Consider the following 20,692-nt stretch of genomic DNA (forward strand, 5'->3'; position numbering starts at 1 on the left):
CAGCGGGGCAGGGTGCAAGGAGCAATAGGGTTAGAGGAGCCTCCTGCTGGCCGCCTGAAGCTGTACAGTCTTGATGTTCGGGTATGTTTGACTGTTTATCATTATTATTACATAGGAAATCACTATGTGAAACTTCAGTTCAATGCAGGTTTATTATAAAGAAAGTGACTGCTGTGATAGTTCAACTCTGTTTCAATGAGGAGAGTGCAGAAAGTCGTCAACTAGCATATGATCAACTGGAATGGACACTCGGAAGTTTGAATATTTTCAATAATAATTTTTATCCGCAGATTTTCTTATCATTATGGCAATATCATAGGACAAGATTAATGTAAGTTTAAAAGAAAAAGCACAATTCAATTTGTATCAGCTTGACAAGATACAAACACGCTTTATCTACTTTCAGGCCAACATCATTCACAAAATCAGAAATTACAGTACCGATACACAAAATGTGTGAAATCTAGGTTGTAATTGCCACAGACTTTTGTTAATAAAATGAAAAGTACTGATGCTATTGATGAAAAAATCATATCATCTGAAAGCTGAATAAATTCTCTACAACATCTGTGAGACCTTTTTGTGATGCAAGGGCATGTTGTGTGAAAAAATGAGGTGGTAACATGTAGAAGTAAGTCTGCAATGATAGATATGTGACATAAGAGGGCGTCCTACTTAAAATTGAAGGGCGCCCTCACTCAGATTATTATGTAATATGAAAGTTTAGACCATAGGCTTTTAAATGATGTACAACGTTACACATTAATGTCAATAATGATAATCAGAAATGGCCATCAACAATATTGTGTCTGTGCACTGCAAAATGTCTGAGCCAGTCTGGCTAACGGCGTATGTGACAGAAATAGGGTTAATTATACATGATGGATTGCCCTGGGCACTGCCAGTCTGAATTCCTAGCAAAGGGTGAAATGCATGCACATGTAAAAAGTAAGCACATGCTTCCATGTGCTTGCATACACCACATTTCAGAATAAATAAAGACTAGCTGTGCTAGTGGAATTCCTCATGAATAGATAGAGCATTCAAATCCTGGTCATTGTCCAGGACTATTGTCTGCGTGTCAACTACACACTCCCATACACACCAATTGACTTCTGTGTAAAGTTAAAGTTTTGTACAGAGGGTTGAAAATTGAAAAATTAATGTTTAATTTCATGAAACTGAATTATACTGTCATTTTAGAATTGCCTCCAACAAAATTGTACACTGTTCATTTATTGCTCATATCAATGTCATCTGATGTAAAATTTTTGAACTAATTCAGGATCAAAAGTGGGAAATGTTTGTTGTAACACCAAGTATAACAAGATAAATCATCTGGAACCAACGATCTTATTATATAACAGAATTCCACTGCAATGGAAAGAATGAAAGTAACACAGCTATAAACAATATCCCCTCCCCCACAGTACAAAAAAAAAGTAAATAAAAGTGTGATGCATTGATGATCACTATCTTGTGATATGTTGTTTCTGTTCAGGTTTGGCCCCCTTGAAGACCACCTTGTGCGTGGCAAAGGTGGGGAGAAATGCCGCACTCAGTGGAAGAATCTAGTCCAGGCCGCTAGGAAGGAGTACAAGCAGTACATGGAGGCAAAGATGGTGGGAAAACGGCATAACATGACCCTTCTCTCCCGAAAAATATGCCGCCTTATGTCCATTGACCTTGATGATGGACTTGGAGATCAGGACAATGAGGAGAATGACTGGACAGAGGATCATCCTGAATTCAGGTATCAGCCGGAGCTCTGCCAAGAACTTAAGGAGATGGCTAGAAGAATCAACAATGACTATGCTCAAGGATTCTATGAGTAAGCTGCATTAAGTCCAAGAATTTTGTTAAGTTGTGTTGAAATTACATGTAGCCTCATATTTCTTGAAATGTAGAGAGACAGGTTGTTTTAGTGTTGTTTGCAAAATACTCCTGATAGAGGGAAACCCATTTTAGCTGAGGTCAGATATAAGAATCTGTTTTTTAATATCAGGTCCCAACTAACCACATCCGTTTTAACCTATGGGATTGAAGTTTCTTGTCAGTGGTATAAATTCTGAAAAAAAAAAGGGGAAAAAAAAAGAAAAAAGAAAAACATAGAAGAGTTTGTGTGAATATAACAATGAGCACTTCTGCACCCAAACCAAGCAGCAGTGAAAAATCATGCATGGTGTCCTAATCGGCAAACCACTCGGCATTTCTTTGTGATGAAAATTTCATCACAAATGTGTTCAATTATAATGTGAGTGCACTGTACAGACTTGCTCTAAAGTTGAGAAGCACCACACATGTGTGCCCCATATAATCTTAGGTCGGACGATTGGCTTAGTGGATAAGAATACAGTGAAACCCCATTATAACGAGTTCGGTTGTAACGAGGAACTGCTTATAACAAGTGATCGCGTTGGTCCCATTTTCCTTTGCGTGTAAACCTATGGCAAAACGAATCGGTTACGAGTTCGGTTATAACGAGATTCTGGTTATAACAAGGACATTTTTGGTGCATCATGATAAAGAAGAAACATAAGCAATCTGATCGGATCCTGTAAAACGAGGAATTTTCGCATGCACTTTAATTTCGCGAATTTCGCGAGCGCCAAAATTCGCAAAATTAAAATGCACGCGAAAGCTTTTGTCTACACTACATGCATTGAATGCCAGTAGCAATTCGCGAAAATTTCATGCCGCGAATATATCATGTTTTACAGTACATCGAGGTTCCATTTTCTTGACCTGCCGCTTTCAAACATGCGATGAATGAAACATTGAGAAGCGAATTCACGCAGCTATCCCGTTTTACAGAGTCTGTACTGAACGCAGTAACACACTGCACAAGTGCCCGTTCAGTCTCGATTTCTACATGTACTATCTGAAGTGGGAAGACTCAGAAACAAACATGTTTCAGTCCCGCTGTTATCCTTCTTTACCACCCATTATCAGTGACAAATAACCGAGTACCGTTCCTTCCATGTTTCTTCTAAACCACATAACATAATCATAATAATTCCATTTTCTTTTTGGAAGGTTCCATTTCTTGACTTGCCGCTTTCAATCACATGACAAACGAACCATTGAAAACCAAATTCAAGCTATCCATGTCTCTTTCCTGTTTTGCAGAGTAGTTCATGTTTTCTTTAAACCATGCGATATGACACAGAAATACCTTCCAATGTTCCTAAGCTATTGAATATAATCATTCGATTTTCTTTTTCGCGAGATACGCGTGTGTGATAATAGGTCAGACCACACTGCAACGAGAGAAAAAAAAATAAAGTATTCAAAAACTTTTCATGTAGCGACACTCGTGGCCAAAATGGACAATATTTTAATGCGTGTGCAACTTATCATTACTGTATATCCTTTCCATTTTTAGTTCCGACTCCCAGTTCTTATACCCCCGCCACACATAGGCTGCGTTTATCAACTTTCCCCAGTTTAAACGACTTTTGAAAGCCCTTTCGATAGCCCTTTCCATAGCCCTTTCCATAGCCCTTTTGAAAGCCCTTTCCATAGCCCTTTCGAAAGCCCTGTCCACTCCCTGTACTATTAATGTGCCACTTGTTTTCATCGGCTGCGTTTATCAACTTTCCCCTGTTTAAACGGCTTTCGATAGCCATAGCCCTTTCCATAGCCCTTTCGAGAGCCCTTTCCATGGCACTGACTGCCTGTACTATGTATGTGCCGCTTGTTTTCTAAGAAGGGACGGCGAAAAGCAATTACCATCATAAAGACATATCTTCCTTTGAGAGTGACGAGTCATGATACAGTGCCACATGAATCAATTGTCTTCCTATCTGTGAGGCAGCTCCAGTTTAGCACATACTTCAAATATTTCTGAGTGGCGGCATGAGACATGGGATCAAAGGGAATGAGACTGTTGTTACTCTATTTCTCAAACCTTGTTGGTGAGAGAAACACCTCCTTGTTCCAAGCATATGCGTGCATTACACATAGCTGTATGTATACACCTGTGTACACGTACTCGTGTGCACTTTACGTGGTGCGAGTCTTTTCAGAAACTGGAAACATGCGTAACCGCAGTAGGGCGACCTAAAGGGCTTTCAAAACAGCTTTGCGTTTATCAACTTCGAAAGGCTTTTACAAACAGGTTTCTGATAACCTGTTTAGGAAACCAGCTTGGATCGTCACAAATTTGGGGCTTTCGAAAAGGCTTTCCTAAAGGGCTTTTAAAACAGCTTTGCGTTTATCAACTTGTGAAAATTCCTCGAAAGCTGTTTGGATAACCTGTTTCTGCTGAGAAAGGAGAGTTGATAAACGCACCCTTTCATAAAAGGCTTTCCTAAAGGGCTTTCAAAACAGCTTTGCGTTTATCAACTCGTAAAAATTCCTTGAAAGCTGTTTGGATAACCTGTTTCAGCTGAGAAAAGGAGTTGATAAACGCAGCCATAGTCACACATAGTGTGAAGGGGGTATATAGGAATCACCGTGATGTTGGTCGGGCAGGCGGTCGGTCGGTCTGTTGAAAATCTTGCGTCGTGAACTCCTACAGTTTTGAAGCAATTGAAATGAAACTTACGGTAAATGATATTGAGGTATAGATGTGCAAGACATGTCTTTTATGTTTGTCGGACAATGCGTTGCCATGGTAACCATAATTTTACCAAATCCTTGTGGATTGAATAACTTCCATAGTATTTAAGCAATCAATTTCAAAATTGGTATCTATGATGATCTATAGGTATAGTTATGCAAGACACTCTTTGTGTTTGTATTTGACAAAGTGTTGCCATGGTAACCGCATGTTTTCTTCGAAATCTTGTAGAGTGAACAACTTCCACAGTTTTGAAGCAATTGAAATCAAATTTGGTAGGCATTATGGCCTTGAGGCATAGATGTGGAACACATAATTTTTGTTTGTCAGACAAAGCGTTGCCATGGTAACCATTATTTTACCAAAACCTTGTGGATTGAATAACTTCCACATCATTCAAGCAATTAAGGTCAAATTTAGCATGTATGATGGTCGGGAGGTGTAGTTCTGCGAGACACCAATGTGTTAATATAAGAAAAATGTGTTGCCATGGTAACCACTCATTTTTGTATCAAATTGAACCATTTTATCTATGAAGGTGAAATTTGGTGTGTATGATGCTCTTTAAGTGTAGTTTTGCAAAATGTCCTTTGTATTTGTATCGGACAATGCGTTGCCATGGTAACCGCATGTTTTTTTATAAATCCTGTGGAGTGAACTTCTTCCAGTTTTCAAGCAATTGAAACCAAATTTGGTAGGCATTATGGCCCTGAGGTATAGATGTGGAACACATAATTTTTGTTTGTCGGACAAAGCGTTGCCATGGTAACCATAATTTTACCAAAACCTTGTGGATTGAATAACTTCCACATCATTCAAGCAATTAAGGTCAAATTTAGCATGTATGATGGTCGGGAGGTGTAGTTCTGCGAGACACCAATGTGTTAATATAAGAAAAATGTGTTGCCATGGTAACCACTCATTTTTGTATCAAATTGAACCATTTAATCTATGAAGGTGAAATTTGGTGTGTATGATGCTCTTTAAGTGTAGTTTTGCAAAATGTCCTTTGTATTTGTATCGGACAATGCGTTGCCATGGTAACCGCATTTTTAAAAAAAAATCCTGTAGAGTGAACTTCTTCCACAGTTTTCAAGCAATTGAAACCAAATTTGGTAGGCATTATGGCCCTGAGGTATAGATGTGGAACACATAATTTTTGTGTATGTCACACAAACCATTGCCAAAATCTTACAGATCGAATAACTTTTCCATCATTCAAGCAATTAAAGTCAAATTTAGTATGTATCATGATCTAGAAGTGTAGTTTTGCAAGACGCCAATGTGTTAGTTTAAGGAAAATGTGTTGCCATGGTAACCACTAATTTTTGTATCAAAATAAACCATTCAAGCTATGAAGGTCAAATTTGGTGTGTATGATGGTCTTTAAGTGTAGTGGGGGAAAGCATGTTTCCACTTGCTGTAAGTTGTATACTCAGGGTCAACTCTGTAATTGTACAGTAAACTAAAATTATTCTGTTTCCAATTCGACAAATGCACAAACTTGGTACAGGGGAAACTCGGTATAACGAGCACTGCTATAACGAGATATCAGTTATTACGAGGAAATTTTCCCAGTCCCAAATTTCCTTCCACACAAGTCTATGTAAAATGCTACTCTTATAGCGAGATCGGCTATAACGAAATAACTGCTATATCGAGATAAATTTTGTGATTTCCAAACAAAGAAAAACATAGCCAATCAAACCTGTTATAGCGAGGTAAAGCAAAATGTCTTCGGGTAAAGCTTTACTTCGTCTGTGCTATCCGAATCATGTTCCGAGATTGTAAAGCTCTGTAGTCCAGCTATACGCTTGTACACACATATTTTCTTCAGTTCACTCTACAGCTAGCACCGCATGTTGTACGTGTATGTGTGTGTGTGTGCGCACTGATACATGCAGAAAATGTGGTGGGATGGCCGTATACATGACATCATCGTGACGTTTAGCAAGTGTGAGACAATCTGATGCTGTGATTGGCTTTCTACATGTACGTAGGGAATTCCCCATCTTCACACACACACAGTAATAATGTACATACAGAATGTGTCACACACACACGTGACACACATACACCCATGCGATAACCACATACCAATCCACAGACGATCTTCACACAATTGCAAGCTATATAGATTTACAAATTCAAACTTCTACAATTAATAAGAAAAGCATTCTTGATATCGGATTTCATTGGCGAAAAAACATCTTCTTACACATAAAGGTGAGTAATTACCTCACACACATTACCAAGTTATCAGTATTGATTGAAAGATGATGGGTAGTCCTACATGTGCAAATTAATGTCTTTATGTTATGCTTTCTTTTATGCCTACTGATATAACGAGATATCGGCTATAACGAGGAAAACAACTCGGTTCCGACCATCTCGTTATATCGAGTTTCCAGTGTAGTAAAAATTATGACAGCAGACTGACTCAATGGAAGGTAGATGAGATTAAAGGAGCGGTCATATGTGACCAATTATATTCAAATACTACACATCAAGATCGCACCAGACTAACGACTCGTGTTTGTTTGTTTGCTTGTTATAATTTAATTAGCACCACCGAACAAAGTAACATATGCATGTCTGGTAAAAGCAAAACAACAGGAAGCGTGACCCTTGCCAGCACTAGCAATTTTCTGCCTTCAAAAGGGTCGCCAATGATAAAGACAAATCAACCACAATGAAAACGCGATTTGTAAATGTGTGGATTCGCCACCGTTCCTGTTACATGCACACGGTCATGGCGTGTGGATGCCATTGCGTAATGCGTGCACCATACACATGTACATGTACACCATACGTGCAATTATCGTATTCGCCATCTTGAAAGACGCACTGGTAAACAAACCCGAGTGAAACGCATTGTTTTTCGGCTCCATACTCTGAGCTCAGAGGAAGGTGCCCGGGAAATTTGACTCTCTCAGTGAGCCAATCAGAAGGCGATGTGGTTGCTAGAGGCGGAGCTTAACATTGATTGGCACCATCTTACGGATGGGTGATTCTCCCCTCGCATCGCCGCTCGGACATTGTCTTTGAGAAAGAGGTGAATCTTCAAAGCCTGTTTTCTCGCAAGTTTGTCAGGCTAACAACTTAAAAAGTGCATTTTATTTCTCTTTCTATGCCCACTTATGTTGCCGAAGAATACAAGTGTTTTATATCAATGCAAAGCTTAGGAAATGGGCAACATGATTCAGTGAAAAAAATGAATTTTCAAAATTCCCGACTTTTGCCTGAAACCGTTGTCGCCGATCACATATAGACCAAATGGTAACAGACGAAATGGATATTAGACGGAATAGGCATAGCCCATCTCGTAAGTAGAGGGACTGGTCATTATTAGACATAGTGGCGATTGGACTTAATGTGACCCTGCACCACAAAACCAACAAAAAAATCGCCAGATGTGGATTTTTAGTTAAGGGCATATTCTGAAAGAGCAGACTCTAAACTTTAAAATGATGTATAACTCAACTCAAGTGGATTCTCCTAACCTATATACATATCGGAAAGAAAGCCCACACTCTGGAAAAGTTTGAACTGAGAAAAGAAGCTCTGAAGTACAGGGTCTATTCAAGCACTTAATCTTTCACCAGGCTGCGCTAGCTGTGCGATGAAAGGGACAAAACACAGGATGTCAACCACCGGAGCAACAACAATGGAGGGCTTACCAGATTAAGCTGAAATTTAGCATGTTGTACATCGTATATGTATTCACACATTCTGTCCATGATTATTGCCAACTTTCAAAGCAGTGTCATTATCCTTTCTAGAGTTATTGGACCTGAAAGTGAAGAGTGTCCAAAGGATTTCAAGAAATGAAAGGGGACCTCTAATACAAACCTGATCAGTCTACTCTCCCTCAAAGAGGGGGTTGTAGAAAATCTGCTGTAAACACACTTTCCCATTCATGTTATGATCCCAAACTAAAGAATAATGTAGAAGAAAGATAGCTCTTTCAGAAAATATGATAAAACCACGGATGTGGGTTGAGACGAAACGGGTAATGGACGAAGTGGGAGTAGACCAAATGATAGATCCCCGCAGCACCTGCTTATCATTACACAGTGAAACCCTGTTATAACGAGGTCCGTGGGACCGGCGATATTACCTCGTTATAACCGTACGCATCAAAAACAAAGAAAAACATAAACACGACGTCATATACCCGTCAATCAAACTTAAGAACATCCTTTGCGTTGTTATTACACAATTAAGGATCGTTATTATTGAGACAATAAAGGGCAAATATTTGTGAATTTATACATAAAAATATGGGGAAAAAATAGGAGTTGAAATGCGTTAATTTTTCTGCCAAAAATCTCTTCGCTTAATAGTTGCACAATAATTATGTTCTTGAGAAGTAGGCCTACTCGGCAGGATCATGTTCGTGATTCTTTCTACACCTATTTCTTCCTCTTGTATTGAACCATTCTGAAAGAGTGATATTTTTTCATTTGTGAAATACAGTGTAAAATGACAATGAACAAAATCAGATTGTAAAAAATGCGTTTGTTAAAGGAAGTTTTTCTAAACACCAGCGCAAATAGAGTAACATACGTGCGTTGTTTATTGTAACTTGCGAAGTATGTAATGCTGTTGGTGCCCAGCAGGAATGCGATGATTTCATAAATCATTTCGGTTGTAATCCCATACAATGTATGATTGTTGCGCCCGAAGGGATTAAAAAATGCGTTCTTTGTTTTCTTCTGAAAATCTCCTCTCATTTTGTACACCCGTTCTTGAAAAATATGCGACAGGGTTGAATTTGGAAGGTTGTGATCCTTTTTATGCAGATCTGTACCTCATAGACCATTCTGAAAGAAAGAAAAATCTTCATCGTGAAATGCAGTGAACATTACATGATAATGAACAAACCCAGATCTATTCAAACTGTTAAATGTGTTTGTTTCTTTTGCTGAACACCAACTCAATTAAGTAGATTAACATGCACTTATTCAACTATTTTTACGCTACTGTAACCCGGCGGGATCGCGATGATTTCAGTAATTATTGTGACTTAAACCATACACACTCATATTTATGTTATCATTTGTTACATGATAATGGACAATCCCAGATCTATTTAAACTGTTAAATGCGTTTGTTTCTTTTTCTAAACACTGACTCAATTAAGTAGATTAACATGCGTTATTCAACTATTTTTTGAATGCTATACTGTCACCCGGCAGGATCGCTATGATTTCATTAATTTTATTTCGGCTTTAATCATATATACACTCATATAAACTAGCCAGCAAAACTAGAATTATCACTGAAGGTGATTAATACCCCCGCCCCTAGTGTTGCTTTATAGTTTGTGATGTCATGAGGGCAATGACGTTAATACAGTGGAAACTCAATATAACGAGAAGGTCGGGACCGAGTCGTTTTCCTCGTTACAGCCGATATCTCATTATATATCAGTAGGCATAAAAGAAAGCATACCATAAAGACATTAATTTGTACATGTGGGACTACCCATCAGCTTTCAATCAATACTGATCACTTGGTAATGTGTGTGAGGTAATTACTCACCTTTATGGGTAAGAAGATGTTTTTTCGCCAATGAAATCTGATATCAAGAATGTTTTTCTTATTAATTGTAGATGTTTGAATTTGTAAATCTATATAGCTTGCGATTGTGTGAAGATCGTCTGTGGATTGGTATGTGGTTATGGTATGGGTATGGGTGTGTGTTGTGTGTGGAAAGCTTGAATATGGTCTGCACAATGCTGTGTGTGTGTGTGTGCGACACATTCTGTATGTACGTACATTATGACTGCGTGTGTGTGAAGATGGGGAATTCCCTATGTAGAAAGCCAATCACAGCATCAGATTGCCTCACACTTGCTAAACGTCATGATGATGTCATGTATACGGCCGTCCCACCACATTTTCTGCATGTATCAGTGCGCGCACACACACACATACACGTACAACATGCGGTGCTAGCTGTAGAGTGAACTGAAGAAAATTTGTGTACGTACAAGACAGTTTTTGGCGCATCGAGCTTTATAATCTCGGAACATGATAGCAATTCAATTCCATTCAATTCAAAGTTTATTTCATTTTTCGACAAAACATATAAGTTACACTTCTTTTGACAACAGAGAATAAGGTAAACAGAACCTTATGTATCAAAAAGAATGTAAAACAATTGAGGAGGACCTTATAGAAATTATACATTGTAGTTAAAAAAACCAGAAGTGATCGAAATAAAGTACATGTATAGCTTTGCTTAAAGTGCGAAAAAATGGAGAGACCCCCCAAAAAGCAGAGCTTGTAGAATGTGGGCCCCTCTAGAATAACAACATCAATGGAAAGATTAATTGAAGCATCATAAATACAAAAGGAGAGAAAAAAAGAGGAAGAAGTCTGGAAGCCCACTGAGAATTAGATTCACAGATAAATACACGTACTATCATAGACGTGAACAACATAGGACAAGACTAGACAACAAAACAATTGCTGGAGAACAGGCTGTACGGGACAAAACGGGATGGACAAGACTAACAGACACGAACAAACATGAAACAAGACTAGACAACAAAACAACTACTGAAGAAAAGGCTGTACGGGACAAACGGACTAGAAACGATTAACAAATAGAAGACAAAATAGCAAACGAAAATGCACAACAGAGACAGTGATCTTCGACAAAAGCGTGTCAAGAGAAACAGATGATAGTTGTGGAGGAAAAAAAAGTGATATTGTAGTGTCTGAAAAGAGAAAAGCAAGGAAATGAATGGACGTGAGAACAGGAATAAGACAGACATTCATGTCTTTGACTCTTTTGGCGAAAGCGTAGATGGCGAAAGCGTAGATGGCAGCAGACATCCAAAAGATTACAATTTCTTCTTCAAAGAGGAAAAAGTGAGTAAGTCTTTATGTGAGAAAGAAGGCCAAATGGCTAGTTGTGTCCTGCATAGTCATACGACTGCAATAGAAAGGACTTCAGTCTCCTCTTGAAAGAATGTATGGATGGGGCGTTTTTTATATCATGATTCAGAGAATTCCAATAATTTGGGCCGATATAAATAAGTGTATTTTTAGCAAGGATCGTGCGTAAGAGGGTAAATGAAATTCATTGGAACGTCTGCATGAAATGATTGGTTTTTCAGGAACATGGAATCAAAAATAGGTGGAAGCAAATTGTTACAATACTTGTACATAAATTGGCCTAAATTACACAAAAATAAATCTTTAATTTTTAAGAGCTTATTAGAGGCAAACAACATGTTTGTATGAGAACGTACAGGGGAATGGCAGATAATGCGGAGGGCTTTCTTTTGCAAGAGGGACACTCTAGCACAGGCGAAGTGAAGCTTACCCGAAGACATTTTGCTTTACCTCGCTATAACAGGTTTGATTGGCTATGTTTTTCTTTGTTTGGAAATCACAAACTTTATCTCGTTGTAGCAGTTATTTCGTTATAGCCGATCTCGCTATAAGAGTAGCATTTTACATAGACTTGTGTGGAAGGAAATTTGGGACCGGGAAAATTTCCTCGAAATAACCGATATCTCGTTATAGCAGTGTTCGTTATACCGAGACAAATTTGAGAATATTTAGTTTTCTTTTCACACGATTATGTCATGCTACATGATTTTTGTTTCACTTCCGTTGTCGAACATTGCGGTAGAATAGTTTGGATAGAAAGCCAAACGAAGAGCACTCACTACAGAGCGAGCGTATATAAACCACTATAGCAAGAACAATGGAACATGTAATCGTGCACAAAGCATTCCCCAAACGCTGCATCTAGTGTCTCCGAAAGCCGAATTATGTAAATGTATGCGACGCACTAGCCAATCGCATGAGAGACCCTTCACCTAGCAACATTGGGGATATTGGCGCAGTGTTCGAAAGAAGCTCAAAACTGACAAGTGCGATCCAACATAGGGTGCTTAAAATTCCATTTTCGATTATAGGAAAAACTTAGTCTTATGCTATGAAATTTAGCATAGATGTAGAAAACATATCAAAGATTCGATTTCTGAAAAAAACCTGAATTGACAAAAATAATGGTCAAAATCTTTGTACCCACCTAGGAGGGAATTTGCTCTTGCGACTTTTGCCTGAAACCATTGTCGCGGGTCACACATGTCACATGGTTTCCTCACCTATTCGTCTAATACTCGATTCGTCTGTAACCATTTTGTCTATAATCACCATTTCGTCTAATTCGCACTGGGGCTCCGCCCACTTAGGCAATTTATCAATTAGTCTAATAACCAGTTGGGCTACTTATGAATTGGTCTATGATCACTCTATGGACCATTTGGTCTAATGACCACTTAGTCTTATACCCAACTGGTCTGCCACCATTTAGTCTAATGACCATCTTAGTCTAATACCCAACTGGTCTACTACCATTTACACTATACATCCGATGTTCACATGGGCTATATACTAAACATACCTGACCGAATTGAGCGGTTGCGCTTTTCAGATTGAATACTAGTATGGATCTTCTCGAGATACGTTTCATGCGGAGTGCAAGTCACAGGGAGAAATTATTATCTGTAAACTTTCCACAATTCAGACACGGGGGCACAAACTACACAGGCACATGTAGAATAGACAGAAGAAATCACAATTGATTTTAGTATAATGGTTACATAGTATTTTATACCTTACGTGAACTGTACTTCCATCACTACAAGGTTAGTAATATTCATTGTGTGATATGCCCCGTTTGTATGTCTGTAGATGAAACCAGAGCAGACCTTCTGGAAATTGGACCGAATGAAAATGATTCACATTTCAAATTCAAATGAATTTATTGGGAATTTTCTGCTTTGAATATATGTACAATCAAAATATAGTCATTCTTTTTATTTTCAAGATAATAAAACATACAGTGTGTGCATCCAAACATAACTGAGATATACATAACGGATTGAAGAAAAGAATAAGAGAACACTTCAATTGGAAACCACTCGGGATATAGTGAATCGAATGATCTGACTGAATTATGGTGCATGTATTAGGAGTGTGGATGCAGAAGACTGTCATCAAATAAGAATATAGCTTGAAGATACGACAGCCTTAAAAGAGAAGAAAAAAAAAGAAATGGGCAAAACACACATCATGTATACTTATTGAAAAAACACAAAAACAAGAGACCCAGGGGTCTTGTGCTCACCTGAGTATCGCAAGTTCACCTTTTACGCAGTCACTAATTTAAATTATTCACAGCTCTACCAAAATTTGACCAGGCATGCTCAAGTAGAAGATGAAAATGTACAATAAGGGCCCAATTTTTTTTAAAGATTCCTTAATATTGGGGGATTGGGGGCCCCATAGTATTGTACCTTGGGATTACACTTGCCTTCTGAGCTAAGTCAAAAAGATATTTTGTGTGATTTTTGTCACTAACGTACACAATTTGAAGACACTTATTTCACACCTCCTCTCTGCACGCTCATTGAAAATGGTTGTTCACGCCGTTTGCAGGGATATCACACGCAATGCTGTATTTGAATGCAAGAGCATTGCAGAAAGACTTGCAATTTTTCATACAAAACTAGAAACTGCATCTAAGCGCAAGTGCATTATTGTTGAAAAGACTTGCATTTTATTTCGTATGCAAAATTAAAATATCAAACGGAACTTTCACTGTGACCGAACTTAGTAGCAGGGGAAAGACATCACAACATTTACACATTTCAAACTACCGAAATGCATGCTGCTTCACCAAATGTTAACCGTGACAACAGTTTCAGGCAAAAGTCGCAAGAGCAAATTTCCCCCTAGGCAGGGTACAAAGATTTTAAACATTATTTTTGTTGATTTCGGCTCAGGTGAGCTATTGTGATCGCTCTTTGTCCGGCGTCCGTCGTGCGTCTTCCGTCTTGCGTCGTCTGTAAACTTTTTACATTTTTATCTTCTTCTTGAGAACCCCATGACCGATTTTCACCAAACTTGGCCGGTAGTATCCCTAGGGGGATAAGATCTCAATTTGTTCAAATGGGCACCATGGCCCACTTGGGGGGGGGGGGGGGTGGCCCCAAGGGGGCCCAAACACCCTAAAATGAAGGAATCTTTAAAAATCTTCTTCTCTAGAACCAGAAGTGATAGGGCTTAGTTGATACTATGAGTAAGTACATTGATGACTGTAGTTTCAAGTTTGTTCATAGGGGAATCAGGGGTGCCCCCTTGGGACCCAGGGGAGGGGGGTGGGGAGGGGTCCTAATAGGGCCTAAATTGTATATTTTCATCTTCACTTTGAGATCACCATGTCTGATTTTCACCAAACTTGTTAGGTAGCATCCCTAGGGGGATAGGATCTCAATTTGTTCAAATGGGCACCATAGCCCACCTGTGGGGCCCCCAGGGGGCCAAAACCCCCTAAAATCAAGGAATCTTTAAAATTTTCTCTAGAACCAGAAGTGATAGGGCTTAGATAATACTATGAGTTAGTACATTGATGACTGTAGTTTCAAGTTTGTTCATGGGGTTGGCGAAATCAGGGGTGCCCCCCCCCCCCCCCCCCTGGACCCAGGAGAGGGGATGGGGAGAAGTCCTACAGTTGTAATGGAGCCTGAATTGTACATGTTCATCTTCTTGAAAACATGATGAATTTTGACCAAACTTAGCAGGTAGCATCCCTAGGGGGATAGAATCTCAATTCCTTCAAATGGGCACCATGACCCTCTTGGGGGCCTCCGCAATGCCCTAAGGTATTTTCTTGAAACTTGGTGTAGACATGTACTACTGCATAAAGATTCTCCAGAGAGTTTCATGTCATAAGGTCAAAGGTCAAAGGTTAGGTGAAAATATAATATCACTTTTCTCACAAATGGTTCAATGTATCTTCATGGAACTTGGTAGATACGCATGTACTGACTGGCAGAGATTATCTAGGGAATTTAGGGGTCATAGGTCAATAGTCATGGGGTCAAAGGTCAAGGTCAACTCCTCAATATTTTACTATTTCCCTCATACACTAGTATATGAAATGCTTGCATTATTAGTTTTCAAACTTAATATATACATGCATTACCTAATGGAGATTCTCCTGGAAATTTCCAGCCAGAATGTCAAAGGTCAAAGGTTAAGGGTCAAAGGCCAGGTTTCAATGCCTCCCCCTCAAAAAAAAAAAAAAAATCTATTTTGTACTGTAATTACACTCTTTCTTCATACCTTGGAGATCACTCAATGCATAAACTTATAAAAGGGTCCGTCAGAATTCAAGTAAAAATTCTCAATTCCCCAAATATGTCTACCTGCACTCTTCGACAATTATAGCAAACCCAGTTCAAGGAAAGTGGACATTCAAGTTATTTCTGACAAACCTGTCATATCAATATTTTGCCAGTTATGTGAAACTGTCATGGATCACACATTTTTAAGACATTGTACTATACGCCTATTGGGAGAATCATGCGTTCTGGCAGAGGCATCAGTCGCCATAGCGACATTTCTAATTTTACTATGATAAGCACCATCGCATAGTGCTTCACATGCATGGCTTGTTTAAAAAAAAAATAACAGCTCTGAACTGTTACAGGGATGCCAAGTTCAAAAAAATTTTATGACTGAGATTTTCATGACTCAGAATGTGCGCGCGAGCGAGGGTGTGGGAGGGGTTCCCCCCCATGGCCTCCCACGGTAGGGAGCTTTTTCAATTTTTAGCTCTTCATGGTGCGATCAGGTGCATACTTAAGTGACTCCCTATTTTTTACTTATTTTGAAGGACAAAAGGGAAATATACCTCCATTTGCAACTATCACTTTAATCTTTTGAGCTATGCTCATTATCATGTATAGGCCCAAGTTGCAGACTTCGCCCGATGCGTGAGAAAAATGGGTGCCATGCGTTAGATCATGAGATGACCCCTAAATGCTTGAGTCTCACGCAGAATGCATGAGACTTGGTAGCTCTGCTGTTAGCAATTTTTCTGCCTTCCAAAGGGTCCCCAGTGATGAAAATTCAAATCAACCACAATGAAAACGCGATTTGTAGAGATGTGGACACGAATACACCACCCGCTCCTGTTATGTTGCCATTGGGTAATGCGTGCGCCATACTCACATACACCAGCAGGCTTGCAATTATCCTATCCTCAATCTTGAAAGACGTAGTGGTAAACAAACCCGAGTGAGACCCAAAAATGTGGACTTACATGGATGTTGACTTTTGCGTAAGTCAACGTGTTTTGCTCAGTCCCGATTATGTCGACTTATGCGAGGTTGACTGTATATTGTTTATCCATTTTGTGTTGTGTCAGAAATGCCACCACATAGCGAGCTGTTCAGGGTGAATGATTTTGCATTTAGGCTTCCCTGTTTAAAGGTTGCTACAGTTTCGGTTGAAATGGGGCTTCAGGTTTTCAACTTTTATATGGAGAATTTTTTTGAGATGAGATTGAGAAAACCCTTATGAAATATAAAAGAGCATATATAATTCTATGAGGAATTCTATCCAAAGTTTATTTGATGAACATTGGTTTTGAAATGGCTGTGATATCCAAAGCAATCCTAATAAAAGGTGGGACCCAGCTTTTATTAGGATCACTTTGCCTTACTTTGTTTTTGGATATCTCAGCCATGTGAAAATCGATTTTCTACAAATAAACTTTGAATTCCTCTAGAAATGTATGCTCTCTAACATTGCATAAAGTGGTTTCTTAGTATCTCATATGTTTATTTCTAAGATACTCTCTATTTGACATGAGTTTATGACTCTTCCGTACATGCAAATAAATGGGACTTCATGTTTTGTGACTGTATAGTTCTACTTGTGAGTACTTCTTGTGTAGCAGCCCATGGACATCTGTGTAAAGAAGTTTTTTTAATGAAAAAAACCTCTCTTAGTCAAGAGTATGAAGTTATAATTGGGTCAGCTGTTACAATCATCATGATGTAATGTTCATATAAGATTGCTGACAATGTTTTTTTAATGTCTCCATATTCCTATTTCTCTTAAAAGTAATCCTCCAACTGAAGACATCCTCATGGAATACGAAGAGCTTGAGACATTTGAAGGAGAAGTTGTCAGCGAGAGTGAAACTGAGCAGCCAGATGATGCCAAAGATGAGGACTATGCACCATCAAGACGCTCTGGTGCTCGTAAACGTCGCAGAACATCCTCTGGAAGGAGCGGAAAAGGAGCACAACCTACACGTACATCAGCAAGGGCTTTGGCAGCACAGGCAAAGAAAGCAGAAGCAGAGAAACAGGCCAGAAAGCAAAAGTCTGTCCAAGAAGAAATTGATCCACCAGCAAATATTCAGTCGGGTTGTGTGATAACTGGTCTGAGTGAGCAGAACCAGCAGGAAATCCTTAACCTTTACCTAGTGGAGCATAGGAAGCGTACAACCATGATGACAACTGAACATAAAAGCAAGATGCAGCTTCTGAAATTGGAGAAAGATATTCTTGCTCTTCAAAAAGAGTACTGGTCCCAGAAATTGGAGGTCCTCAATGAAAGTGGAAGGCACAAGGATATTGCTGATGAAGACGAAGAAGATGACGAGGAAGCCGAAGAGAGTGGGATGCTTTCATCTGAGGCAGGAGCAAGTGGTGCTTCAGCATCTGCATCTGTTGTTGTGCCTCCACCCACTGAACACCCGACTAGCCCATCATCTCAATGTCCTGCAGCGGGTGCGATAAATGGCCCTCTAAAGCCTGAGGCAAGCAAGTCGAGAGGCGAGTCTGCTGATGGTAATCCACAGGCTGAGGCTGCTGCTGTGCATTCCCCAAAGAACTTCACAGGCAGTGAGGCTCAAGCCCAAGATGCTCACAGTGCTCCAGAGGGATCTGATATTGATGCCCCTGGGTCAGGTTTGCAGCAGTCACATGCGCCTACTGAGAGATACACCAGTTCTCCTCCAGTGTGCTACCAGGCTGCATCCCATGAGAGCTATCACAGTATTCAACCCTAGAAGTACTGAGGAGACACTTGCTAAGATGCCACCAATGCCACAATTGCAGTGTGATTACCTTCCTTTTACAGTTACAACTCTTCATGTATGATTCCAGAGTCTGGAGAAATAATGTGATCGTCAACTTGTATGACTTACATTACTTGAGCTTCCTTTGCATCTCATACTTCTTTAATTTACTAGTATCTTTTGATGAAACCTTACCGGAGAATTAGTACTAGAAAGCAAACAGTTATGAAATGGGAAGTTATCTTACTGCTGGTTGACCACATTTAACCTGTTGAGGATGAGCCCCATGTATACTCGGGCAGGTGTTTTCGGGAAATGCGTGTTGTAGCAAAATCAGTCCGTCCTCAACAGATTAACCCTAAAGGGGCCGGGCTTTTTTGTCTAAGCTCAGACCGGGTGGGGGGGTGGATTCCGCCCCTCCCCCCAGAGATCTCGGCCATCGGTAGTGTAATCGCGATTAAATTTTGCATGCGTGAGACCCGCATCATAATCTACAAGATTGTGTTATAAGATTTTTTGAAACAATCAATTTCTAATTTTAATTAATTAATTATGCAAATTAAGCTCAAGATCATATTTTAGCCTAATCAAAAGCATTGAGAGTCTAATTTTTGATCTGTAAGTCTGTTTTAGCATATTCAACAACTTTACATCACAAAAACTTCCCAAACTCATTTCAATTCTAATGTATTTTATTGTTTTCAGAATTTCTTATGTATTTCTGTTTTTCAACTTTTGTTTTTTCTTTGTTTATTCATTCGATATTGTCACTGACCCTTTTTCTACCATAATTAGCACAAAACTAATCAATGAAAGTAATTGTAAAAATAATGAGGTGTTTATGACTTTCATGACAGAGCACTGTTTTCCATATGAAATGTACACAAAATCACAAAATTGTGCCTGTTTTGGGGCGACATTCCGTTACAAAAACGGGCGTGGCTTCGCAAAAGTATGCGAGGATGTCACAAATTTGGTCTCAAAAGTTGCGTGAGACCTGATCAAACAAAGTAAAGAAGCCTCACGAAGAGGCCTTCTTGCATTACAGAATTATAGCACAAAACGTCGGGGGGGGGGGGGGGGGGGGGGGGCGGATTCCGCCCCCCGGCCCTTCTAGGGTTAAGGGATCCAACTATCTAGAAAATTGAAGATATCATAATCATTGTATATTGTGCATCGTGTATTCATGAAGTTGTACATGCGAAAAACAGTAATTTTCTTTAGTATGAAAATATTTTGTTGAAACAATGGAACTTATCTCTGTTATTGAATAGATGAAGTTGTAGCAATGTGTAGAGTCACAGTGTTGAGCACGTTAAAACACTTGGCCTAAGGATTGGGATAAAAAGTGAGTTTCATCATCAAAACATGCTTCCATCCTGTCCTCATCATGTTCACCAATACATTTGATCACATGGTTTTGTGTTGCATTAAACTCAAAATATGTTTAAAAAAAAAGGTAAGGTTGCCTTCCTTTCTCATCATACCACCCCACAAGTGAGACAATAAAAACAACAGCATCAACAAAACAGAAGTAGCCAGAGGAGAGTATCCATGAGACATGGATAAAGCAGCACTACCTGATCACGACCCAATATTTCAACCAAATTTTCAGGCAATAATGGACAGTAAAAAAGCTTTTAGAATTTCACTCAGTTCACATTAAAAAGAAATACAATTTATTGCATATGAAGTAACATACTAAACACTCTCATCTTTATTAAAAAAAAAACAAACAAAGCTTAAACTGGCAGAAAATCTGAGCATACTGCTATTTGGTTATGTAACATCTGTGGAGATTACTATTATGATGTGTGCTGGATTTGAGGAGCAATTCTTCGGCAACAAAAAAAAAGGAATAATAAAACATACAAAAATAAGTTGACATCTTTTCTTTCTCTCTTTTTTTTTTGGGGGGGGGGGCACTCATGAAGTTTGTGTGAACCATGTATAGGAAAAGCATGCCTTGAATAAATTGCAATGATATTCTCCATTTGGAGTATAGAGTGAAGAACAAATCTAATTTTTGCACTACAACATGAGAAATACTGCTATGGAATTCAGTCCAACCTCTCCTATCCAGACATGTCAGGACCGGCGCTCATCCGGATAAGGGATTTGGGCAGATGTGTTCCAGATGATTTGGCCGGATGTGTTCAATACACACATTTGCCTATCCAATGGTACATACATATATATGTATTAATTTTGCATGA

General features: G+C 39.1%; 1 protein-coding gene across 4 annotated transcripts in view; it reads left to right on the top strand.

Moving 5' to 3' along the window:
* LOC139721757 (uncharacterized) overlaps positions 1-19,540 on the top strand; it is a 116,641-nt gene extending 97,101 nt beyond the window's left edge. For 3 of the 4 annotated variants that reach the window (XM_071633079.1, XM_071633077.1, XM_071633078.1), the window contains 2 exons: positions 1,502-1,831; positions 17,513-19,540. In XM_071633079.1, coding sequence (XP_071489180.1) covers positions 1,502-1,831; positions 17,513-18,467 — 1,285 coding nt within the window. In that variant the 3' untranslated portion in view covers positions 18,468-19,540. The remainder of the gene's footprint in view (positions 1-1,501; positions 1,832-17,512) is intronic. The other variant, XM_071633080.1, reaches the window with a different exon arrangement.
* Positions 19,541-20,692: the final 1,152 nt, after the last annotated feature.

This window comes from Diadema antillarum, unplaced genomic scaffold (assembly GCF_040938485.1).
Source record: "Diadema antillarum isolate AM-2024a unplaced genomic scaffold, OU_Dant_1.0 scf00000149, whole genome shotgun sequence".
In the NCBI taxonomy this organism is placed as follows: Eukaryota; Metazoa; Echinodermata; class Echinoidea; order Diadematoida; family Diadematidae; genus Diadema; species Diadema antillarum.